Source organism: Myotis davidii, unplaced genomic scaffold, assembly GCF_000327345.1.
Source record: "Myotis davidii unplaced genomic scaffold, ASM32734v1 scaffold1204, whole genome shotgun sequence".
Lineage (NCBI taxonomy): Eukaryota > Metazoa > Chordata > Mammalia > Chiroptera > Vespertilionidae > Myotis > Myotis davidii.
The window spans coordinates 87,014-112,365 of NW_006294755.1; the positions used below are offsets into that span (position 1 = coordinate 87,014).

Sequence of the window (25,352 nt, forward strand, 5' to 3'; positions counted from 1 at the left end):
GTTTCCGATCACTGTCAGTGGCAGGGGGCTTCTCCCTGCATTGTGCCTACATATGCAAATTAACCGCCATCTCTGTTGTCAGTTGACTGCCATCTGAGTTGGCAGTTAATTTGCAGATAGCCCTGATTAGCCAATGAAAAGGGTAGCGTTGTACGCCAATTACCATTTTTCTCTTTTATTGGTGTAGATATTTTGTGGGGGGTTTTATGCCTTGCTTAAGAAATCTTACCTTGAGATTAATAAGGTATCCTACTGTGTTTTCTTCTGGAAGTTTTACTTTTCATATTTAGCTTTTTAAAAAAATCTGCCTGGACTTTGTTTTTATTTTTTTCACATGGATAACCAGTTGTCCCAGTTCCATTTATTGACTAATCCAGTGGTTCTCAAAATGTGACCTTCTGTGGATCCCCAAGAGTCTTTTAGGGGGTCCAGAATATAAACTCTTTTCATAATAACTTAAAGGAGTTATTTGCCTTTGTCATTTGTGCTGTGTTATCATGTGCATTATTGGTATGAAAGCAATGGTGGGTAAAAACTGCTGGCACCTTAGCAGGAATCAATGCAATGTCACCAAACGCTAGCAGTACTTGTTATTGTATTCCTCACCCCCACACATTCAATGTTAAACAAAATACTTTCACTTAAGAATACCTTTGAAGAAGCAATGAAAAGTAGTAATTGTGTTAAAGCTTTAGCTCTGCAGCAGGTCTTTTTAATATTCAGTATGGTGGCATAGGACGTTTGCATAGAGCACTTCTAGTGCATGGAAAAATGATGGCAGTTTAGGTAATATACTTGTACAGTTGTTTGAGTTGAGATAAAACTGGCAACTTTTTTCATGGAGCATCATTTTTACTTGCAAGAATGACAGACTATGGTTACTCAGATTAGGATATTTGGCAGATATTTTCTCAGAAATGAATGAAGTGAGCTGGTCACTGCAAGGACAACTTACGGTTGCCCATGATAAAATTCAAGCTTTCAAGCAAAACTTAGATATTTGGGAAAATTTTATTCACTACCATGAATCTGGCAACTTTTCAGTATTTAAAAGCTTTTTGATGAAACCAGTGATGATATTTGCAAATAATGACTTTAAAAATATTGTGTAGTGAAATGTAGTAACTCAGTAGATCAGTGTTTTCTCAAAGACCAATGTATGATGTTACAAAAGCATGATAGGGGAAAGATCAATTAAAACTGCGTGACAAATATGTTTCAGTGTAATGCAATAAATTGATACAGTTTCCTGTTCCACACTGTAACTAACTTTAATACACCGTCACTTGAGTTTTGGTGTAGTACCAGAGTAGAATACCCTCAATCACCTGAAAAGGCTATAATACTTCTCCCATTTACAACTATTTATCAATGTAAGGCTGGATTTTCTTCATATTCTTCAACCAAAACAGCATATTGTAACAGATTGATTGCAGTAGCCTATGTGAGAACCCAGCTGTCTTCCATTAAGCTAGTAGGAGCTTTACAAAAATGTAAAATAATGCCATTCTTTTCACTGCTTTGTTTATAAGTAAATAAATAAATATATTTTAATTATAGGTTATGTTAACATTTAATAAACTTATTAACTAATTTAAGTTAGTTAAGTATTTAATTTTTTTTTAAAATATATTTTATTGATTTTTTTACAGAGAGGAAGGGAGAGAGATAGAGAGTGAGAAACATCGATGAGAGAGAGACATCGATCAGCTGCCTCCTGCACATCTCCTACTGGGGATGTGCCCGCAACCCAGGTACATGCCCTTGTCCGGAATCGAACCTGGGACCTTTTAGTCCGCAGGCCGACGCTCTATCCACTGAGCCAAACCAGTTTCGGCAAGTATTTAATTTTTAAATCAGTTTTAATTTCCAGACTAGTCAATATAAATAGAAATAAACCCTATGCCTATAAACAATAACTCTTTAGGTTTCTCATTAATTTTTTAAAAAGACTTAATTTTTTAAGAGCAGCTCTAGGTTCACAGCAAAGTTAAGAGTAAGTTACAGAGATTTCCCCTATACCCATAGCCCACCTCCTAACCCCCCATGCATAGCCTCCTCCTTTAACTTCCCCAGCAGGGTGGTACATTTGTTACAATTGATAAATTGTGTGCACACATCATATTCAGAGCATGAGGTCCATAGTTTACATTAGGGTTCACTCTTGTGTTGTACATTCTGTGGGTTTGGACAAATGTATGACATGTATATAGTCTCATACAGAGTTTCTTTCACAGACCTGAAATCTTTGGGGCTTTGCCTAGTCATCCCCTCCACCCGATCCTTGTTAATTTTTAAGAGGATAACGGAATCCCTATACTACAAAATTTGAGCTCCTCTAGACTAATCTATTCTTTTCTTAGTGACTTATAACCTCTGTCTAGAGCAAGTTTCCCATCTAGTCACAGGTCTCTTCATTGGCCTGTTTTTCTCTTCCTGTGCCAACACATCTTCAATATTATCATACCATAACCAATCTTGGCAGGGCTAGTTCCCCACCTTCTTTTCTTCTTCCATTTATATTGGTTATTCTTGGTCTTTGTTCTTCCACAGAAAGTAGAACACACAAATACTTTTTCCTATTACAAAAGTAATATATGTTTAAAGCAAAACAGAGTTGCAAGAAAGTAAAAATTACCCATTACAGCACTGCCATGCCAGTGTGGCTCAGTGGTTGAGTGTTGACCTATGCAGGAGGTCGACATATGCAGCTGATCCCTGTTGATGTTTCTCATTGATTTTTTTTTTTAGTACCACTTTTTTTTTTAATTCTCCATTGATTTTTAGAGAGAGTGGAAGAGAAAGGGAAAGACAGAGAGAAACATTGATATGAGAGAAACACATCAGTTGGTTGCCTCCTGCAGGAGCCCAACTGGGGCCTGGGCAGGGGAGGAGCCTACAACCAAGCTCTTGACCAGAATTAAACCAGGGATTGTTCAGTCCACAAGCCGATGCTCTATCCATTGAGCCAAACCAACTAGGGCTCACCACTTTCTTTCTCCTTTTTTTTTTTTTAATGATTTTTAGAGAGAGGAAAGGAGAGGGTTAGAGAGATAGAAACATTGATGAGAGAGGAGCATCATCAACCAGCTGGCTGCCTTCTGCACGCCCCCACTTGGTAATTGAGTCTGCAACCTGGACATATGCCCTGACCCCAAATCGAACTGGTGACCTCTTGATTCCTGGGTCAGTACTCAACTGCTGAGCCAGACCAGTTGGGCTCACATTGATGTTTCTATCTCTCTCTCTCCCTCTTCTTTCCTCTGTCTCTAAAAGTCACGCCTGGCTGGTCACAGTTCCATCCCTGGTCAGGACATATGCCCAGGTTGCCGGCTTCATCTCCAGTGTGTGGGGTGTGCAGGAGGCAGCTGATCAATGATTCTCTCTCATCATTGATGTTTCTGTCTCTCTCCCTCTCCCTCTCCCTCTCCTCCTTTCCTCTCTGAAATCAATAAAAAAAACATTATAAAAATCAATAAAAATATATTTTAAAAATTTATCCACTACTGATAAACTGTTAATCTCTCAATGTATAACTTTATATTCTGCATATATTGTGCACACACAATTTTATATATGTATACACACTTTTTGGATATATGTTTTTTAAACTGGGGCAGTCTTTTATATCCTTTTTACACTTAGTATTATGAATATATTTCCATGTCATTTAATGTTCTTTTACATCTTTTGTTTTGTTTTGTTAATCCTCACCTGAGGGTATCTTTCCATTGATTTCTAGAGAGAATAGAAAGGAGGGGAGAGACATGAGAGAGACACAATGGCTGCCTCCTGAACATGCACCTTTCCAGGGCCGGGGATCGAGCCTGCAACTGAGGTTACATGCCCTTGACCAGAATTGGACCCGAGACCCTTCAGTCTGCAGGCCAACAGTCTTACTTACCACTGAGCCAAAGTGGGTAGGGCTACATCCTCATTTTTAATTGTTACATGGTATTCTGTTTGTATTATTTATTTATTTATTTATTCTGTTTGTGTTGATGTACATCATTTATGTAACTATTTTTATACTGAAATTTTAGATTATTCCTTATGTTTCACTCTTAAAAACCTGACTCCAGTGAATCTTCTTGCTGCTGAGTCTTCATGCCCATGTGTGATCCCTTAGGATTGATTCCCAGGAGAGGACTGGTTGGCTTAAGCAGCGGTTCTCAACCTGTGGGTTGTGACCCCTTTGGCGGTCGAACGACCCTTTCACAGGGGTTGCCTAAGACCATCCTGCATATCAGATATTTACATTACGATTCATAACAGTAGCAACATTAAAGTTATGAAGTAGCAACGAAAATAATTTTATGGTTGGGTCACAACATGAGGAACTGTATTTAAAGGGCCAGAAGGTTGAGAACCACTGGCTTAAAGTGAGGACTTCAGTTGTGAGAAGCTGGGATTGTTTGGTCAGAGGCAGAGGCTGGTGGAAGACAGTGGGACAGGACAGATAGAAAAGAGTAGCAGTTATTAGGGTTTTGGTCAAGGAGAGTCCAGGTTAAGTGAAAAGTGATTGATATAAATAGGAAGGGAAAAGCCAGCAGGTGCCTGTCATCACTGCTGGTTTCCATGACTGCCATGTTTGAAAGGGTAAGAGAGGACCCGACTAAGCTTGAAATGTTGTGGGGATAGAGATCCATCCTCAGCCCAGCTCCCCAAGGCTTTCCCAAGAGTTTGTGGGAGAGAGGAGGTTTCTCAAGGCCAGAGGCTCCAGTGCTCTCAGTCCTTTGGGGATCTGAAAAGACTCTTCTGTTGCTCTGAATTAAGGCCTTCCCTTTGGCTTGATCCCCAGGGGTCCACCCTGGACAGTCCTACTACTAGCTACATAGAGACCATCAGGTGTAGTCAGTGGGCATTTCCTCTGACTCTGGGAGCCAGATTGTCAGCCTCCTTTATTGTGTGCCAAGTGGGGTTGGTGGGCAGTGATGAGAAGTGGGCAACTGCAGCTGCATGCAGATAGCCCTAGAGGCAGCCTGGGATCTGAAGACCAAGATGGAGGCCTGGTGCAGCACTTTTTTATTAGCTGAGTGAATGTGGGTATATTCTCTAACTATTGTGGGGATATTCTCTAACTTTTCTGGGCTTCAGTTTCTGCAGCTATAAATGGAGATAAGTAACACCTGCCTCGCTGGGTCATTGAAAACATTAAACTGGATAGCATGTAAAGTATCTAGAGCAGTCGTTCTCAACCTTGGCTGCACATTAGAATCACCTGGGGATTTTTTTTAAAGCCTAAAAAAGGATAAGGCTCAGAAATCAGGATTTTAAAAAGATTCCCAGGTGATTCTAATGTGCAGCCAAGGTTGAGAACCACTGATCTAGAGGGTGTAGGCACTGTAAACTTGCTTAGTAATCTTAAGTAAGTCATGTAATCACTTTAACCTCAGTTTTCTCATCTGATCAATAAGGATAATAATATATACCTTGTAATAAGTAAGGTGAAATGTAGAAAAGAGCTTTGAAATGATAAGTCTCAATATAAAAGTTATTCCTATGTATGTGCAAATCCATGCCACTAACAATACCTGAGGGTCATCAGTTGTCCAGCCCAGCAGATTTCTACTGTTCAGTGGGTAAGCATGTGTAGGGCTGGAGAAAGTAAAGGACACAATGGCAGAAGAACAGGCCGTGTTGTTATCTTAGGCCAGGATTTTATTTCAAAATCAGACCATGAGGTCAAAACCACATATAGTTTATTAATTACCCATAAAGCTCCTGAATTGGCTCACAGGGACTCTCTCAGATCCAGTAGAATCAGTTCCTTTTCCAGCATAGGAACAGATATTGCCTTTTCTTGGGTTGGACACCGCTAAAATATTGAAGTTAGGTTTCGGGGCCATGTTGAATTAAAAACTTAGTATAACATGGTGAGAGAGGTGTGGGAACTGAGAGATAGAAACATTCACAACTCCCATCATTCTTAGCTCTCATCTCAGATTCACTCTGGTTCTTATGTTCAAGTCAGCTTTTTATTGTTTAACAAATATGTATTGATCACCTGTGTGCCAGATGCTATGCTAGAAACTGGAACAGCATTAAAAAAACACCATTCTGTATTGCCTTCTAATTGGGGAGGCAGAGAGTAAACAAGCAAGAAGGATAGTTTGTGAGATGGGAGAACTATGAGAGATAAAGCAAGACTAGGTTTAGGAAGTTCTGGAATGGCCAATAGCAGTTTAAATGGAAAAGCCTGTTGGGAAGCTCTGATTTGCAAAAGCTCTGCTAGAACAGCCAGTGCAAAGGCCCTGAGGCAGGCAGGAGTGCCTGCATGTTTGCAGATGAGAAGCCAAGTGTGGCTGGCGTGGAAGGAAGGAGGGGAGCCATGGGGATGAGCTCTGTAGGGCCTTGTCAGCGATTGTGCTGTTGGTCTTTCGTCTGGGTGAGAGAGGAGGCCATTGGATAGATTTGAACCAAGGAAGGACAAAATATGCTTACCAAGATCTCTGTGGTTTCTGTGTTGAGAAAAGCCTGAAGGGGGACAAGAGAGCTAGTAAGGAGCCTGCTGCAGTAGTCCTAGTGAAAGACAGGGTTGGCTTGAACCAAAGTGGTGAGAACTAGTTAATGCTGGATATTTTAATGTTAGAGCTGCTGATGCATTTACTGTCAGAATAGATGTGGAGTATGAAACAAAGAGATGAGTTCAAGAGAAGCTGCAAGAATTTTAGCTTGAGTCTTGGGATGGACTTGCCATTGAGGTGGGAAAGCATTTGGGAGGAGCTGGGGAGTGGTGGTTAGGAACTTAATCTGGTTTAGGGCAGATTAAGTTTGAGATCCTAACAGACACCCAGGGGTAGATGTGGAGTGGGATGTTGGATGAATGTAAATCTGGAGCTCAAGGTAGTTTAGACTAGAGCTCTATGTTCAGGACTCCTCAGCATATAGATAGCATTTAAAACCATGAGATGGGACAAGCTCTCCAAGGTAGGCAGGGAAAAGGTCTAAGGCTGAGCTCCTGGCCTTCAACATTAAGAGGCCAAGAGAGGAGAAGGCACCAGCCACCAGGACTGGGAAGGAGCGGCTGGGGAGATGGGAGGAGAAACGGGGAAGTGTGGTGTTGAGGGCAGAGGAGCATGGAGATCCTGTCACTGTTTGAGTGGTCCTTTCTCTATGCACTGGCAGTTCTATTTGAGAATACACATGCTGCAAATCCATTGTGTTGTAATTTTAGAAAAAGCGCCATTTCAGTAGTGTGTGGGAGGGGGAGGTCTAGGAATCAGACAGGCACAGCGTAAAATTCCGTTTTGCTCTAATAAAGCCTGTGGACATATTAGTATGTCCAGGCCAGGAAGGGCTTCTCTAGACACATGGCACAGTTGCCTGGCCCAGAGAGACTAGGGTGTGCATGCAGATACTGTAAGCCTCAGTTTCCCTGTCTTTAAAGTGGAGTTTTAATAACCTTTACCCACACTAGAGTGTCCAACGAAAAACTGTACCCGAATTGTTGCTCAGCCAGGCCCAAGAACCTCCCAAGTTTTGAGTAGGTTCTGGTTCTGTGACTCCAGGCCTCTGCCATGGGTTCTAAATGTTACAGTGCAGGCTCCTCAGTGTCAGAGCCTCAGGTGGGTGCTCAGTGCAGATTTACTCACCAGTTTTCATCCCTCAATGAGTCACACCACTCATCATTCCAAGAAATTCTTATTTTCTTTATTGTTTTTTTGACTCAACAATTTTTTAAAACTTTTTTTCTGAAACGTTCTTGTTGTTATGAGCCTTTTGTTTTGTTCTCGTTAAATGCACTCGACCCAAAATTGGTTTGGCATATCGAAAAGGAGACCAAGGAGGGACTGGGAGCATGGAGGAGGGGAGGCCCGAATGGACAGAGAAATTGAGAGAAGAGGAACATAGAGACAGCAAAAAAAAAAAAAAAAAAAAAGGAAAGAGGTGGAGACACAGTAAGGAAGGCAAGGGAAACAAACGAAAAAAACACACCCACAAAACAAAACCACCCCAGATAAAAATTAACAAGATTGAGAAGCAAATGAATCCAAGGAAGGAAATAGGAGAGGAAACCAAGACCCTTTCTTCTCTATACTGTCCCAGCTGGGGTGGGGGTGTCAAGGCACCAGGTCTGGTTGGGGTGCGGGGATGGACACCTGGGCTCTGGGTGGTGTTCTGCACTGTGCTGCAGTGGTGTTCAGCCCCACCAGGGGGCCCTGCCACACAGCTTTGAGGCCTAGGAATTCACCTTGGTGAACCTGGCTGGAATGGGAACCACGGGACCCACTTACCCTCTCTCCCCTTGATTGTCCGTGTCTGGAGATAAAAGGAGGGCTAGGCAGGGAGAGGATGGAGGACTCCTTGCATGCCTCCAGTTCCCCTGGAAACTCCCACCCTGCTAACTTTTCCAGTCCTCTTGGTGTCAGGCCAACTCCTCCATTTATCTGTGTCTCCTACCAGCTCTTTGCAGACCTCTAATTGCCCCTCTTGAAACCAAGGCAGGGCACAGAGCTGGTTCCCATCCTCCTCACAGAGCCATCTGGACGAGATCATCCCCACTCTTACTTCTCTGGGTCCAGACTCACCCATGGTCTTCTGGCAAACAGGGTTAAGCCTCCCTGCCAGGAAAAGCTAGAGATGGAACCCAACACTGCCTTCTCCCCACACTTGTACTCCCACACAGGACAAACCACCATCTTTGGTTTGACCCCTTCTCCCCTGACGGGGACAAGCCAGCCTCAGCTCCCCAGAAGGGAGGGGCTTTCTAGCAGCAAAAAGGGCCCCTCCAGCCACCTACCTGTCCCTTTTCTCTAGTTTCTCCCTAGAGCCCTTCCCCTTAACCCAAAAAGTTCATGGTAGCAGCAGACTGAGACCCAAAGATGTTTGAAAACTCATGGCACTTGTGAGAAAAGAGGAAGGGGCAAAAAAGACAAGGAGGGGGTCAGAGCAGAGGTGGAGAGCCACCCCTGAGGAAATGGCAATTATGGGGCTGTGTTAGTGTGGCAATGGGACTATGCTACCCCCAGAGTGTGTGTGTGTGTGTGTGTGTTCTGGAGGGCCAGGGTGACAGGCTAGAGAGGGGACCAGAAGAGGTACTCAGGAGACATTCCAAGCCTGACACTTCTTTAGGGCCTACAGGTTTAGGGTTGAGCCCCGGAACATGGGTGTCCTGACTGGAGGCCCTGGTATCTTGCTTTGCCTCCTCTGTTGGAGGGTGTAGGGTAGGGAAGGTGCTATTTCACCTTTGCACCCTATACCACCCCCACTCCCACCCAAACAAGACCACCTCATCATCCCTGGTCCTCCCTCCTCAGTCACATCAAACCCTGCTGTCCTCATTTTCCTCCCCCATCAACCTCTCTAGGCAGGAAATGAGCCACTCATCCCCAGCCCAGAGTTCCAGAAGCAATGTACAAGAGGCAGGAACTCGAAGGGACAGCACAGCCATCTTGGCAAAAGCATCTTTGGGTGTGAGGGGTGCCTCCCCTGGGCCAGTGGGGAGGGAAGGGGTAGACAGGTCCCCGGTCCTGGGGCAGGCAGTGAGGTACACGCCCCAGGAGGGCTGACTGATGCCAGGGTCAGGCGGAGCAGGGAGGGAGGCAACAGAAATAGGTGCCTGGAAGGAAACAGGTTCTTTGTTTCGCTGTTGCTTCTAGATTTTTTTCTGTCTCTGGATTGTAAAAAGCTGCTCTGGTGGCCGCCCACCTGGCTGGGGATGCACACGTACACGGAGAAGTCCAGGCTGCCCAGGCCCAGCGGTCTAGCTCTGCTCCGGAGAAAGCCCGGGCTGGCTGGGCCGCAGGCTCCTGGTGGCTTCAAGTGATGAGATTTTCTTTCTTTTTTTTTTGTCTTTTCCATTTCTTTGAAATATTTACAGCAATGGGAGAGGAGGAAAGAGGAAGGGAAAAAAAAAAGATCCAGACCCAAAATCTGCTCCCCAGATAGCCAAGCCCACAGGATTGGAACTGCCCAAATATGGCCACCCCTGTGGGCTGGGGGCCCTTCAGGGAGTTGTGCTTCATCAGGAGTCACCCCAAGGGAGGGGGTCAGTGGGTGCACTTGAGGAGGGCAAAGGGGACAGGTTTGCTGGGGAGGCAGGGACTCAGAGCAGAGGGAAGGAGCTTCAGAGAAAATTCAACCTTTACACCACCAGCCACAAAGGCCCATTCCTCTTGCCCTGGGGCTTATCTCCTGGGCCAGAGGCCCCAGCCTCCAGGGAGCAGGGAACTGTAGTGCAGGAGGAACCTGTCCATCTGTCCTTCTGCCCCCATTGCTCCCTCCTGGTGCAGCCCAGCATTTCTGACTACAGAAAGAGGTGCAGATTGATAAGTTCCATCTAGCAAGGCCTTTGGTCCAGGGACACCAAAGCCCTCATTTCTCTCCAGCAGATAGGAAGAGCAGCGGGGAGGGGGAAGTCAAGAGTGAGATGTACCCTTCCAATTTCTCCTTCCTTATTCCCCTTGGGACCTCTGGGTTCCTCCTCATGGCACTTCCCCCAAAGTAAGCTGGTGCGTGTGGCTGGTGGGAAACCCAGTCTGTGAACCCTGCACCTCAGGTCCCCACAGCAGGGCCCCCAAGAGGCCTCAAGGGCCCTCAGACAAGGGATGCCTGGAGAGTGGCCCACCAGCCACTGCCTCCTTCAGTCTCCCTATCCCCTCAGAGCCCTACTCAGGGTTCCCTCCCTGGCCTGGGCTACCAGCCCCGGTCCATGAGGTCCCTCAGAGGCTGGTGACCAGCTGCATCTGCCCATCCCCATCAGGCCCTGGCCCCTCAAGGCCTGGGGCTGCCAAATAGCCTTCGTGGCTGGGCCGCCGCACCTGGTAGTAGCCCTGCAGGGGGTTTCGGGCCACCAAGGCTGGTGGGCGCGAGGTGTAGTAGATTTCAGGGGGGACAGGGGGCGCGGGCGGGGGTGGGGGCAGGGCCTCACTGGGCCCCTCAGGGCTGCTGTCCGGGTAGGAGGGCGAGTCCCGAAGGTTGGCCCCACTGGCATAGAGGGAGTCCCGGCCCGGAGGGGAGGAGAGGGGCCGGCTGGTGGCCCCGTCCTCTGCTGTGCAGCTCTCCGACTCGTCCAGATCGCTCTGGTACAGCACCGACTGGGCCCGGGGCAGCAGCAGTGGCTCCTCCAGGGCCTTGTAGAGAAGTTCAATCTCGGCCCGGTCAGCACCCCCGGGCCCACCAGCCTCTTCCTCACTGCCACCCCCCGGCACAGGTGGCACCGGGGGCTCAGGCGGTGGAGGGCCTTTGGCCCCGCTGCTGCCACCCCGCAGGTTGTTGTGCACCAGCTCTGAGATGATCATCTTCTCAAAGGCGGCAGCATCTGCCAGGTTCCGGCCTCGGGGTGGCTCAGGTGCCCCATCCCCTGGAGGGAAATCCCCACTTCGCAAAGAGTAACTGTTGTTGAAGTTGCCGTTGAGGGGCAGTGTGTCCATGCCGCAGGCTTCCCGGCCTCCCAAGGGGTGCTCTGCAGGCAGAAGGGGGCTGCTCAGGGGGAGAGGCAGGCATTGGGAAGGATCCAGGCCATGTGAGGTGAGGCTGCCTGGGTTTACCCCTGCCCCTGGGGACTGGGGTCTTCCATTCTCTCTCTTCCTCATTGGCAGTGGGGACACCCATCATGCAGGTTGGTGGAAGAGGGGTGGAGACCAGTTTTCCCAGGTTTCCCTCCCAGCCAGGGACTCAGAATCTTAGCGTTGTGAGAAGACTGGGATGAGGAAGTCTCACACCACTAAGATTCTGAGCCCCCGGCTGGGAGGGAAACCTGTGCCCGACCCTCATCTTCATTCCCCACCTGAAGCCCAAATACACCACCAACCAGCTGCCAAACCAGAGACCGCATGCATATGCTTGTGGGTGTGTGTTGGGGCGAGACGGGGATGCACTCTATGAGTTCTCCTCCCTAAATAAGTGAGGCCATCCAAGGAGGCCACTGTCTCGTTCCCCTCCCAGACTCGGAAATGTTACCAGGAAAGTCTCACTTACTGGGTTCCCGGTAGCTCCCTGCAGGTGCCAGGCCAGGAGGGAAAAGAAAGAAGGTGAATGGGCTTGGAATGCTGAGTCCAGGCTCAGTTCAGGAGGCACGAGGGCACCCCAAGTGAAAACCCCTCAGGATGCAGACCCCACACTCCCTGACCTGGGCTGTTGCCCTCTCCCAGAACTAGAGTATTCTTACCTGGGGAGTTGAAGACAGGGGGTGAGGAGGGATTGAAGCCCACTGACTCGGCGATGAGGGTGTTGTAGGGGCTGGTGCCGCCACGAGGCTGAAGCACGGGGTTGGTCAGCAGGTGGTTCCCCATGGTACCTGCCCAGGAGGTCAGAAGTAACAGGGCGGTTTGGAGACACAGGCCAGGAATCTCAAGGGACTGGAGCCAGGGGTGAGGGATGCTGTCTCACCTCGGTTCAGGGTAGGGGTACTGTTGATGTCACCCGCCATGAAGGAAGATTCTGTCTGTTTCCTCACGGTGTCATTCCACATCCTCCGGATTCGGCTCTGGGGACACAGCCCAGACATAAGGGGACCCTCAAGCTGCCCACCCTCCAGAAACTTTCTGAGACCACTCGCCTGATGAACACCACCAAGGACCTGGGCAAAGCACTGCCCCGCCTCTGGGCTCCTGGGTCTGACACTCAGCCCAGGGAGCCTGCCTAGTGCCCGCCCAGCTCAGATACCTGGGTCCCTGTGTAGTAGCGGGTGTTGCTCCGCATGGCTGAGGTCTTAAGCGAGCCATGAGCGCCCCCGGGCGGGGAGCGGATGCAGCAGTAGGAGTGTCGCAGGCACTTGCTGTACTCCTTATGCACCTGGGGGGCGAGGAGAACAGGCAGCTGGTCGCAGGCGCCCCCACTCAGAGGAGTCCAGAGACCAAGCTACAAGCAGGCATCAGAAACCTGTTCTGTCCCACAGCAGCCAGCCAGGTAGACTCTCTTTCCTTGCTCAGGCCCATCTTCCGTTCTTCACCTCCACCAGTTTCTTATCCATTCAATGACTCAACAGCTCTTTAATGCATATCCTCTATGTGTCAGGCACGGCTTAGGCTCCGGGGATAATCAGAACAAATCAGACATAAAGCCCTACCTTTCAGAGCTGTTATTTTAGTAGACAGAGACATAACATAGATGTAAACATCAGTACATAATGTAGGATGTCTATGGTGTTAGGTGCTGCGAAGGACCTATGGCTGGGGAGGGGGTTAGGCAGTGCTGGGGGGTATGGGGTTGTGGTGGTGGTTTGCAGATTTCAAATCGATCAGGAGAGGCCTCACTGAGCAGACATTTCGGCAAAGACTTGAGAGAAACAGACAGCAGGCCCTGTGATATCTGGGGAGGAGCAGGGAACAAGCCATGAGGACGGTCCATGTCTAGGTGTCTGAGAGAGGGCAGAGGGCACTGCTGGAAGAAAGGGAACAGAGGGGGGCTCTGGTTGGACCTTGCGTGCCTGGAGGTTCCTATGAGGAAGTAACTGCCCCAATGTGTCCAATGTGGGCTGCCAGTTTTAAGAGGAGGAAGGATACAGTCAAACTTGCAGGACTCTGATTAGTATCTCCATCCCCAACCTTAGCCTCACCCACCTCACTGTCTCCCGAGACTAACACTGACAGGGCCCCCCACTGCCTTCAGGACCAAGCACACAAATGTCTTGGCTCAGTTTCCATGGCTTGAGTCCTGTATGCCGTCTCCACATTCCTCTGCTTCTGTTATCACCTTCATTTACTTTCTTAAGATTTAGACCAGGGGTTCTCAAACAGCGGCCCGCGGGCCACATGCAAATACAAATATTGTATTTGTTTCCGTTTTGTTTTTTTACTTCAAAATAAGATATGTGCAGCGTGCATAGGAATTTGTTCATAGTTTTTTTTAAAACTATAGTCCAGCCCTCCAACGGTCTGAGGGACAGTGAACTGGCCCCCTGTTTAAAAAGTTTGAGGACCCCTGATTTAGATTTTAACATGTTTTATTTAAAAAGGAAACTTTCTATCACCACAAAACTCATAGTTCATCTCATAACTATTTAAGTAGGAAACATTTGTCTGGATGGGGCCCAGGGTCATCTCCATTTTGCATGCCTGCTTGGTGCCCCACACCCTGGGAAGAGGCCGTCACCATGTCCCAAATCCACCCGGCTTTCTTGCTCTTCCAGTCCTCTATCCTGCTCTTTTCCAGATCCTTCTTCACTCCTGGCTAAATCCTCCCGGACGGTGAGCCCATGCTCCCCTCGCAGCAGACACGGGTCCCTACAGAAGTCAGGCTACCTGAGCCTCCTCCCTGACCTCACCTTCTTCTGTAAGGCGCAGTGAAAGACGAAGATGAAGACCCCCTGGAAGGCGTTGAAGGTGGTAAAGAGATAGGCCATGACTACCGACTCCTTATTGATGAAGAGGAGGCCGAAAGCCCAGGTGAGGCCCAGCAGGAAGAGCAGCGCGATGGCCCCTAGGGCCCAGGATCTGGGGGGGGTGGGGAGAGAAGACGGGGACATCAAAGACCCGCTAGTGGTGATGCTTCCCCTGTTGGCCTCCTTGGGCCTGGACGCTCTCTGCCAAGACCCACCTAAGTGAGTAGGCCTCACGATAATGGCCTGCCCAGTGACACTTCCACCTAGCCTGGGCCTGAGGGGCAAGCAGAAGTCGGGGGTCGGGGTTTGTGAATGGTCAGTCATTCCCTGCATCTTTCATCCTTTTGGCCCTATTTCTAGGCCCTTAAATTATCTTTTGCTGCCTATTTCTCTTTAACTTGCCCTGAAATAGACTCACTTTTGAATTCAGTCTTGCCCTAAGCAGTTATTCAGTTATGTCCCCCAAACCACAGGTTGAATGTGCTAGTGCCAGGTTTTTAAATACACATTAGGTGGATATATAATGAGCACAATAAAACACCATCTTTGTTCTTAAATCACATAGTGTGACCACAGAGTGACAGCACTACATCTTACAAAGTCCTGGGAGAGACCGGGCCAGTGTGGAGTTTTAGTGGCAGGGGTGCAGGGAGGGGATGCTCACTTAATGTTGTCCAGGCGACTCGAGTCCGGCTTGAGCACAGATGAGCTCCGGATCATCTTGTGCAGGGTCACCATGAGGAACACCAGGTTCACCTGGGGGCGGGACAAGGGGAGGGGCTGTGCTGTGAATTTCTGGCCAAGTCTCAGCCTGGACCTCCTTCTTCCGGGCCTCTTCTACAGGTATACCTGCCCCAGGTGCTCACTGACTGGTATAACTGTCGGTTAACAGGGTTCCCACTACTGGAAAGACGGGGCCCACAGCCTGCCGTAGAGCAGGGGCTCAAATTCCAGCTCCTAGATGGGTGAACCTCAATGCTGGAGCTCTACAGACCCGCTGTGCTCTCATCCTCTTAGTTGGCTGTTCAGTTCCCATGGTTTTTAAGGGCTTGGGGAGACTGGGATTGCTCGGGGACAAGGCTAGCCTGGATAAAGGATGGAGACGCAGTACTGGGGTACCACCTTCCAGCTTACCACAATAACAAAGGAGACGGGCCCAATGAAGCTCCAGATGAAATAATTATCCACTCGGAGCCAGCAACTATAAAGGAAGCAGGGCCAGGTAGATAGAGGCAGAGGGGGGCCCCTCCCTCTGACCCCAGGAGCCCAGTGCCCCAAGGGTCCTGCTGTTGAGCAGGGAACCGGGCAAGAGGAGAGATGGGGGTGGGGGAGGCACTCACGCCTTCTCGGTGCCATAGCTGCGGTAGTCAATGGCAGCCGCGATGCCTACCACCAGGGCTGGGAAGCAGTAGCCACCTAGGTAGTAGTACTTGGTGCGGGAGTACTCGCTCTCAAACACCTCTACCAGCAGCAGATAGAGGTGCACACCCTCCAGGCACAGCCAGGAAAAGGCAGCCAGGAAAAAGTAGTGCAGCAGGCCAGCGAAGATGGGGCAGGCAATCTGGGGGGCGAGGGCACCACAAATGAGGGGCTGCCCAGCCAGGTGGCCTCTCCTGCCTTCCCCCACCCACTACCTCGTGCCTGGCCCACCTCATACTGAGTCTTGTCTATGCCAACCAGGAAGAGCAGCTCAGCCAGGAAGAGGTTGATGCACAGGTTCTTGTGGATGGTATTGCGGTCAGTCTGCAGTCCCCGCAGGAAGCAGAAGGTGGAGATGCAGATGGCCAAGCAGACCAGGGAGATCACGATGCCTACCCAGGTGATGACTGACAGCAGCAGCTCGTTGATGCGGCCCTGGTACTGGGAGACAGCAGAGGGTACACTCAGCACCCCTGCCCACAGCCGGGCTCACCCTAGGCTCAGCTAAGTGCCAGCTGGGGGCAAGGCTGCAGGCCACAAGTACTGCTGGTGCAGCCCCCACCCCCCTGGCCTCCTGCCCCCGCTGCCCCGGCCAACTTGCTGGCCCCCACCGCTCTGCAGGTGGCGCGCTCACTTCCTCATGCTCTGGAAGGCATGTGGAGAGATGACAAAGGTGACACCAACTTGCTTCTCCAGTGGGCCTTGGGAGAAGGTGGGACTATGACCAGAGAGAACCAGATGTGTGGCCTCATCCCCTGGGCAAGACTGGTGGCCCCCCATGCCCATGAAGCTGGTCTTCCCTGGCACTGCCCATGCTTCACTCTATGATGCCATGCAAAGCTGGGCCAGAGAGTGGGCCCGCCAGGAGAGCGCAGCGGAGCGCCAGCCAGCTTACGATCTCACGGTGAGCCATGAGCACGGCAAAGTTGGTGAGGTGGCTGCAGGCACATGTGGTGTGGGTCTTGTTGGACTCCACCAGGCGGCAGCCCTGGGTCGACCAGTAGCCCAGCATGGAGCGCTCCGAGTAGTTCCAGAAGGAGCAGTTAGCATTGAAGTGGTTCTTGGCCTGTTGTGTGGTGGTGGCCGGGGAGTCAGATCTGGGGAGTCCCTCTCCAGCCCTCACACCCAGCCACAGGGATAGCAGCAAGCGTGGAGAAGTGCTTGGAGCTCCAGGGGACAGTTTGATATCTCTGGGGACAAATGACCTAAGCGGTTGAGGCGGGGCAGCGAGGGGGTGCATGGCCGAGGGAGGGGTGCAGACTTGCTCCTGGGTGGATGAGCAGGCAGTGGGAGAATAGCAGCATGGGAACACAAAAGATGCTGGGACCCTCATGGAGGGTGAGGGATGCCTCAGCTCACCTCCAGGTGGGCCACAGTAAAGATGACAGGGTCCATGAGGAAGACACGACTGGACTCCTTATTGATGGAGGCTGCAATGACCTGTGAGTTCACCACCAGGGAGGTGCCCCCTGGGCTGCCCGCGCCCGTTTCGCTCGCCAGCTTCACTGTGGCGTTCTCAGTGGACAGGAAAAGACCCAGGTTGTTGTAGAGGATGAAGACAACTTTGACCACCCCTGGGGAGAACAGGTGTAGTGGGGTTTGCCATCAGCCCTTGGCTGGTGCAGCTCCGGCCACTGGGACCTGTCTTTACCAGGCCGAAGCCCACGCGAGTGGGGCTCAGAGAACCCTGCCCTGGGACAACTGCTCAGTTGCAGGCAGCGCCAAACAACAGGGCAGCAGGCCGGAACACACAGCAGCTGGGTCCGTGGGCACCTCTCACTTGTGGTGTGATCTTGAGCAAATCCCTAACCTTCCTGTGCCTTAGACTCAAATGCGACAGTCCTCCCTGAGCTGCTGCACCAAAGTGAGCCCTGCAGACTGAAGTGTCCTGGCTCTACGGGGCGTTGGGAGACCCCATGAGTTATATTCCCCCAGCTTGAGCAGAGGACTTGAGGGAGCCACAAGGAAGGAGAAAAGAAGGGGCACTGACCATTGCGGCTGTTCTGCTTGATGGTGTTGGCTGACAGCTGGATGGAGTTTTCGCTCGGGTACTCCTGGGGGAACACCAGCTCCTGCACTTGGCCCTCTGTGTTCAGAACCGTGACCTCCAGGACTGTGGGACAGAGGATGGCAGGGCATACGGGATTGGAATCTGTGCCCAGACCCGGGGCCAAAGGTCAAGGGCCAGGGTGGTCTCTGGAACAGGTGGGCCCCACAGTTCAAGACTTGCACTTGAACTTGCCCCGGTGAGACTATAGCACTCACCCACATTCTGTTTGGCAGCCAAAAAGCGGGCCGGCTCCCTGACATTGTCGGCCAGCAGGAAGGCACCCTCCTCCAGTACGTCCAGGAGCATGGTGGCTGTATGCACCTGCTCTGTGGCATTCATGTCCTTCCAGGACTCAAGAGCCTCTGGCCGCAGCAGGTTGTCCACCGTCTCCACCACAGCCTAAATGAGCAGGGAGAGGGGTTGGGGGGAGGGGGAAAGGTTGGGGTGGCGCCATGAGTCGCCCCACATCCTCCAGTTCCTCAGGATGGCCTCTGTATCCCCTCCACTCAATCTCCACTCCACCCCCCCCCAGTGCCTCCTGGGGCCTGCCCCACCCACCTCAGACAGTAGAAGCCCTCTGGGCCTCACCTTAATGTAGTCCTTGCAGGTTCTCTCCCGCTTGTGCATCTAAGGAAAGGGATGAAGGCACTGTCAGGCCTGGCCTCCTGCCCTACTCATTCCAACGCTCTCACTCTTCTGTGTCTGCCACCGACCTGGTGCTGGGCCATGAGTAAGAGTTCCTCAGGGATCCCCCAACCCCCAGGACCCTCCAAGGTATCCCAGGAGGGAGACCAACAGGCCTGGATTCTGTCCATCCTTCCTCTGACCATCGTGGGTGACAGCCCAGCTCTTAGGTACTAGGTCAGAACCTTTCTGGGCTCCAGGACAGAGCCCCCCATTGGCCCTGCTGCCAGGCCCCACCTTGTTATAGTTCTTGCCGGCCGACTCGCGCTCAATGGGCCGCAGAGCCTGCAGCTGGGCATCCAGGATGTCCAGCAGCTGTTCCATCAGCTTCACGGAGGAAGACACGTCTCCCGCATAAATGGAGCCCCGGGTGTGGCGGGCCAGCTCACTGGCAATGTTGGCTGCATTCTCCCCGCTCTTGATCTGAATGAGGCAGAAGTGGGGGACCCAGCTCTGTCAGGGATCATCTTGCTTCCCCATGGTCCCTTTGCACATGCCCAGCCTGCTCAGCCCTTCTCATTGCTCTCTGCGGCCCCTTCTCCCTGGCTGCCCTCTCCCCTTCTCTGTACGCTAGAGAGTGGACCCACATTCCTGCCTCCCAGACCTGCCGCCCATTTGTCTCCCTCTGTGTCCCACTGCTCCACTGCACCCTGCGCCCAGCCACCCAGAGCCCAGTATGCACAGGTGCCTGAGAGGAGCAGCTGCTACTGGTACCTTCTGGGCCACCTGGTTGACCCAGGGGGAGGTGCAGTTGCTGAGGTCAGGGCCCCGGGGGTTCCAGAGCCCCAGGGCTGGTAGACACTGGAAGGAGGCAATTCCTGCAGGGACAGACAGACAGGACAGAGAAGGGAGCCACAAGGAAGGAGAAAAGGGGCCAAAGCAGGGGGAAAGGAGATGACAGAGAGGGCAAGTAGGTGAGGGGAACATGGAAGACCAGACATGAAGCAGGCCAGACAGTCAAGAGAGGTGTCACTCTGAGGTGACATAAGTCACCCCTGACTTCCCAAGCTCTCCCTCTTGGCTCCCCTTCCATCTTTGCCTACAGGAATAGAACCTTTTAGCAAAGCCCGTCTTGGAAGCCTCCTCTCCACGAAGCCTCTTCTGACCCTTCCCTCGGATCCCTGGAGTACATGGTCATGGCCCACCCCTCTGGCACTTCAACTGCCATCTACCCTGCCATCAGCTGTTGCCAAGGCTGGTCCGCCTTAGCCTGAGACTGGGACACACCCAAGTCACCTCTGTGGGCTCCCTGCAGGGTCCACCTAGTGCTTTTCATGCGGCAGGTGCTCAGTCCTGCAGGAGGAGAAAGGGTTTGGGGTGGGGGAGGGTACTGAGCTACTATTATGCCCTGGGAGCTCTGTTGGAGTCTGGGGACACGGCGGCAGATATCAGGTACCCCTGCCATATAAAACCCAGGCTCTGGCAGGGGAGATGGACAGGTAAGTGCACCTGTGCTGAGTGGTGGGCATGTCCTGTCTCTTCCCTGCCCAGACATGCAGTAGCCACCCCACAAACCAGCCACAGTGGAAGTGACCGAGGCCTCTGCACTTACCTCGCGTCCCCTTGGGGCAGGGCCTCTCCACCAGCATGCCCTGCTGGGTGGCCGGCCACTGGACCCGCCGCACCTCTCGCGGTTCACAGAAGAGCTCTGGAGACACGTGCAGATTAGGGGCTGGGGGCCGCCGGGTATTGGGGGCTGGGGCTGTGGCTGGAGGCAGGTCAGGTCCCAGCTGGTTGATGGCACCCACCGGGTGTGTGGTGAGGGGTGCCCGGCGGAGTGGGGTGGTGGCTGCAGGTGAGGCCGTGCTGGTGAGGGGTGTGGGCCGGACTGTGGTGGTCGTGCTGAGGGGCGGGGAAGTGGCTGGGCCTGGAATGGAGAGGAGACAGGAGACAGAGTCACCCCCATGTTCAGGGCCTTGCCACAGCATGCCTAGGTACTTGGATCCCTGGTATCTTAGCATCTTTCTTGCCAATGAAGTAGAAAGGTGTCCTGGTCCCCACTGGGTCTGGAAGGGGATCTCCCCCGGCATTCTCTCCGCCCACAGAGATCCCTCACTTCGGTCGGACCATGTAAAGCAGCCAAAGGGGTTAAGAATTCACTCCTGTGCACCCTGAGGTCTGAAAGAACAACTGGAGAGGACAGGCCATGAAGGTAGGGAACATGGCCACCTCCCATCCTCGGTTACGCTCACTCTGGTCTGTAACCTGGCCAGGTCCCTTCCCTCGGGTGGGAGGCCCTCAGTTTCCCATTATGCAAAGGGAGCTGGATGAGATTAGGCTCCCTGGACCCCTGGGGCTGCTCAGAGATGGCTCAGGGCAGCTGAGGGGGCAAATGAGACTACAGAGAGGCCCCACCCCATCAACAGCAGCAGCAGCTCAGCCTCATTCTGTTTCTGGGCTTCCTGATGTTTGGGCTTCCACTCAAGATTTTGGTTGGTAAGGGTTCCATGGCTAAAAGTGCACAGGCCACTGGGAGAGGCAGTGTACTCGGGGGTTAGGTGCCCAGAGTTCTGAGTCCAAATCCTCAAAGTACATAAACTAATCCCCACCCCCCAGGGCTTAGTTTCCTCATCTGTAAACGGGGCAGTGACAATCCCTGTGACTATGAGGGTTATTAAATGAATTAAATGCTCAGAACATGAGCTGTGCGACTCCATTCAAGGTCTCCCCCAACCCACCTCCAGGTCCCTAAGAACTCCAAGTGTGCCCCCCACCCTGGGACTGGGGATGAGGCCTGGGGCAGTGAACAGGAGCCATCCTCACCCGCACTGGGGTCCGGAGGCCCAAACTCCAGGCTGTAGCGCACCACGAAGTAGTTGTTCCAGACGTAGAGCTGGTTGTCACGCGGGTTGTAGTCCACAGAGGAGACGAACTGGTAGGGGTTGGGGAAGGCCAGGCTGACCGGCTCCTCGCGGTTAGCATTGGTGTTGAAGGCGTAGTCCACGCGGTTGCCAGCTGCCTCACTGTCGTCATCCACATAGACCGAGCGCAGCACGTAGAGGACACCGCACACCATGAAGGCGTTGGACGCTGAGCGCTTGTCGTATCCTGTTTCCCACGTGCCCTCGAAGCGCAGTGTATAGGGGTTGAGCTGGCTCACCACCAGCCGCCCATTGTTGCCCTCAGTAGCATAGATGACCCACAGCCCATTCTCGTCCACAGCCAGATCGATGTCAGTCTTGCCTCCCCAGCGGTAGGGCGAGGTGTCATGGTAGTTGGCAGTGTTGATGACCGTCTCCCCGCTCTTGATGCGTGTGCGCAGGTCGTACTTGACAATGTTGCGTGTGCGCTCCTTGTTGTAGAAGACAGCGCCGTCGTAGACCACAAAGCCAGTGCCATCTACGCGGTTGGGCAGGCGGTAGGTGGTGGTGTGGCGCGCTGCCACGTAGTCCTCCCAGGAGGCATACTCGGTCAATGTGTCCGTGCGGTAGGGGATCCAGGGCATGACGTAGATGCGGTCCCCCGCCTGCAGTGGATCCTTGCACCATGCACCAGACTGGTGCTCCGACTCGTGCGTGGAGGTGGGCTCCAGCACCTTCTGCAGGGTCCCTGGGCACACGAAGACTGGGCAGGGTGGGTGGGAGGAGAGGAAACAGGAGAGGAGGTGCAGGGATGAGGGAGGGGAGGAGAGAGAAAGGGGAAAGAGAGGCAGTTGGTCACAAGGCCAGGGGGAAGCCAGACTCCCCTCCTGCTGCTGCAGTCACGGTTGCTTGGTAGGGCTGGTGATGGGAAGGGGGTTTCCGGGCTGGGATCCCTGCCCGCCCAGCTGCCCCTCTCCCTGGAGATGTCAACCCTGGAGGCCATTAAGAGCAGGGTTAGTGGGAGAAGGTGGTACCCCTCTTTCCTTTTCTGGCTGCTAGAGACCCCACAGGCTGGGGATAAGGGGTTTGGCAAGAGCCCTCCCAGAGACTGTCTCGTGTGCCTTAAGCATGGCGGAAAGACCTCACTGCAGCTGCTGCCTGGCAGCTTTCCAGTTCCAGGGACTCAGTGCCCTGCCTCTTGGCCATCACCTCCACCTCCCAAGGAAGAGCTAGAGTGGAGGGTCCCATCCTTCACCCATACAAGGAAAGATTTTTTTTTTTACTCCCCTTTCTTCCTCCTGCAAAAATTGCAAGGTAGTGATGTTTCTGTACCCACTGTGGGTGTCAGGAGCATCCCCCCATTCCAGGGAAGGGGAAGCACCCAAGGTTCCTGATGCAGCCTGTGCCCTCCCCCAGTACCCACACAATCAGGAAGGGTTTTTGGAAAAGTCCAGCCGCTCCCCTACGATGCCCAGCCCTGCCCCCAGCCGGCAGGGTCTCTCATGGGGTTTGTTCAGCAGCAGACACTGACACTGGTGCACAGGGATGGGGGTGGGACATGGGGAGGGAGGGGACTCCCCAGGAGAGTTGGGGAGGGGTAAGGAAAGCTGTGTGGAGGGAAGAGAGACAAGGTGGGGCCCTCAGCAGAGGTCCTGGCTCCAAGGGAGGCACGCTGGAGACCACCTGGGAAGAAAGGTTAGTGCTGGCAGAGGAGAGAGGGGGTGAGCAGAGAATTCACTCCAAGGCCCAGGCCCGACTGAGGGTCCCTCAGGGGGGCACTCCCAGGTCCAGCTCAGAGTGGGCAAGGGAGGGAACCAAGTGCTAGGATAAAGACCCAGCCCGCCCCAGCCAGACCCCCCACCTCCCCTGCCCCGGACCCAGATTTACCTGCAACCATCCCCGGCTCGGGAGGAGGGACCAAGGCAGCGTTGATGTCAGAAAGGTGGGGGGCCCCGCCCCACCCCCCCATTCCCTGAAAAGGAGGAAAACCTCAACTGCATCTCGTTGGCCCCCACTGGCCTGCCCACCCCTACCCCATCATGTCCCAGGGCTACCTACTCCTAGGCTCCCCTGCTGACCCAGTGGCGATCAGGACTCTCATGGTCAGCATGGCCAGACTCCCCTCCTCCTCCCAGAGTGATGACCGTCAGAGGCCCCTCCATCTAGGATGGCTGGGGCCTCCCTCTCAACTCCCTGCTAGCAGAACCCACAGACCGGCCAGAGTGAGGGCTTGCAGTGAATTCTCTGCTTCTGCTTGGCTTGTCACCAAAGCAGATGGCCCCAAGGGAGACAGGAAGGGCTGGGACCTGGTCCTGGCTTGGGAGGCAGCCCAAGGGTCCCCAGGCACAAAGCAGCCAGGAGCATGCCCTGTTTTAGGAGAAGGGGCACCCAGGGCACAGAGGTGGGCAGGGACCAGAAGGATCCTGGCTTGGGCCCTGGGGCTTCACCATCTCCCTGTTCCTGTGCCCTGAGGTGTTGGCCTGTCCCTCCACCTGTTTCCTCTGTGCCAAGGTCTCCCCTCTCCCCAAGCCAGGGGGGCTCCTGCCAGCTGTGTGTGTGAGGGGGGCGGTGGGAGGTCTCAGAACATGACCTGGTCAGAAGGGTGTGGAGGAGGAAAGTGTGGTTAGAGGTTACCCTGGGGAAGGGGGAGAAGATGAGAAAGGGCCTGGGGCCTTTGCCAGCAAGGACCCCTCCCTAGCACCAAGCTCCCAACACCTCCTTTTCCCTCCCCACCTCTTGAAGAGAAAAGATCCAGGGCTGCATATCCAAACCACCACCGGACCTGCAAGAAGAGTGTCTGGTGCTGGGTGGGAGAGACCCCAGGAGAGAGACTCAGAGTGGCAGGGTGTTTGGGGCAGACCATGGGCTGGCTGCCCGGGCCTCTCTGAGATGGGGGAGGGCGACAGCGGGGCGGGGAGCAGCTTGGAGGGACCCACTCCACCCCCCTCAAATGGGAGGCTCCACAGACCACCGTAATTTCACGACAAAAGCTCTACGAAAAGGCATCTCCCCCAGCCCAGCCCCTCCCCTGCTGCCAGCCTCAGAGCTGTCAGTTTCCCAAAACTTTCAGGGGAGAAAGCAACCATCCCCAACTCCTGCCCTCCCCTCTGTGACAGACAGCCCTCTCCACCACAGAGTTCTCCTGCTCCCCCAGCTGAGGTTAAACCCCGGCAAGAAATTACGGTGCTCCTGGAAGTCCCCAGACCTGGCCTATCCTGTCCCCGCCCCCTCTCCCTGGTCCTCTAACCACAACAGCCCAGAAGAAACCCTGACTGCAGCTTCGCAAGTGTTTCAGAACCAGAGAAAAATGCTCCCCCATCCCTCGATCCCCCCACCGCCAGGCCCGCCCCCACCCCCTTACCCCCACATTTGACAGGCTGCCCTCCCAGGGTTGAGGACAGTTCATACCCCTCCCCAGGGGTGGGCCCCCAACTGGCCGAGGTTGGGGGATAGGGGTGGGGGAGACTTGTGCTCTGTGCTCCAAAACAGCTCTAGGCCTTGGAAACCCAAACCAGAAGGCACTTAAGCCCCCAGGAGCTAAGGGACAGGATGGATCTGCTCTCCGAAAGGAAAACAAAGGTGTCCCCTCCATCCCGCCTCCCCCAGCGGGGCATAAGTTACCAAAGTTGGGGCAGGAAGAGAAGAGACGGTTCACCTGGTGCCCCCCTACCCCACCCCCAGTCTGGAACCAGGAAAGGGAGTCCCCACCCACCCAGGATGCTTACAAACTTCTCCTGAAGGAGCAAAAGAAGTATGAGAGAAGGCCAGGTCCCCTAGCAAGGGCCAGGAACTAGGAAGGAGGGACAGGGAAAGACAGAGAGGCAAAGAGAGAGAGAGAGAGAGAAAGAGAGGGAGAGTGAGAGAGAGAGAGAGAGGAAGGTCCTGCCCGCGTACTCAGAGGAGCTTCCTCGGGTGTCTGGACGGTGGAGTCACCCATGGCTGGACCAGGGCTGGCCCCACTGGGAGGACACCTGGGGCGGGAGCTATCAACTGGACCCAGTGGGGGTGGGAGAAGAAGGGGCCAGGAGGGGAGGGCGGTCACATAAGTACGGTACAGGTAAAACAAAGTGTGAGTTAGGGGTTAGCATTGGTAACAGTGCGTTTACCTTTCTGCTCCACTTCTACTTTAAGC

The 25,352-nt window shown here is 52.9% G+C and overlaps 1 protein-coding gene across 3 annotated transcripts in view; it reads right to left on the bottom strand.

Moving 5' to 3' along the window:
• Positions 1 to 7,631: 7,631 nt before the first annotated feature.
• The window catches only part of ADGRL1 (adhesion G protein-coupled receptor L1), a 29,063-nt gene continuing 11,342 nt past the window's right edge, over positions 7,632 to 25,352 (bottom strand). Inside the window, exons 4-23 of one of the 3 annotated variants that reach the window (XM_006769192.2) lie at positions 25,327 to 25,341; positions 21,183 to 21,983; positions 19,972 to 20,286; positions 19,134 to 19,237; positions 18,657 to 18,842; positions 18,324 to 18,362; positions 17,951 to 18,134; positions 17,676 to 17,798; positions 17,045 to 17,259; positions 16,581 to 16,751; positions 15,917 to 16,126; positions 15,607 to 15,827; positions 15,401 to 15,467; positions 14,931 to 15,022; positions 14,210 to 14,378; positions 12,610 to 12,738; positions 12,334 to 12,430; positions 12,113 to 12,241; positions 11,923 to 11,940; positions 7,632 to 11,407 (exon numbers count right to left, since the gene is read on the bottom strand). In XM_006769192.2, the coding sequence (XP_006769255.1) occupies positions 10,665 to 11,407; positions 11,923 to 11,940; positions 12,113 to 12,241; positions 12,334 to 12,430; positions 12,610 to 12,738; positions 14,210 to 14,378; positions 14,931 to 15,022; positions 15,401 to 15,467; positions 15,607 to 15,827; positions 15,917 to 16,126; positions 16,581 to 16,751; positions 17,045 to 17,259; positions 17,676 to 17,798; positions 17,951 to 18,134; positions 18,324 to 18,362; positions 18,657 to 18,842; positions 19,134 to 19,237; positions 19,972 to 20,286; positions 21,183 to 21,983; positions 25,327 to 25,341 (4,028 nt within the window). In that variant the 3' untranslated portion in view covers positions 7,632 to 10,664. The remainder of the gene's footprint in view (positions 11,408 to 11,922; positions 11,941 to 12,112; positions 12,242 to 12,333; positions 12,431 to 12,609; positions 12,739 to 14,209; positions 14,379 to 14,930; positions 15,023 to 15,400; positions 15,468 to 15,606; positions 15,828 to 15,916; positions 16,127 to 16,580; positions 16,752 to 17,044; positions 17,260 to 17,675; positions 17,799 to 17,950; positions 18,135 to 18,323; positions 18,363 to 18,656; positions 18,843 to 19,133; positions 19,238 to 19,971; positions 20,287 to 21,182; positions 21,984 to 25,326; positions 25,342 to 25,352) is intronic. The other 2 variants (XM_006769193.2, XM_006769194.1) reach the window with 2 other exon arrangements.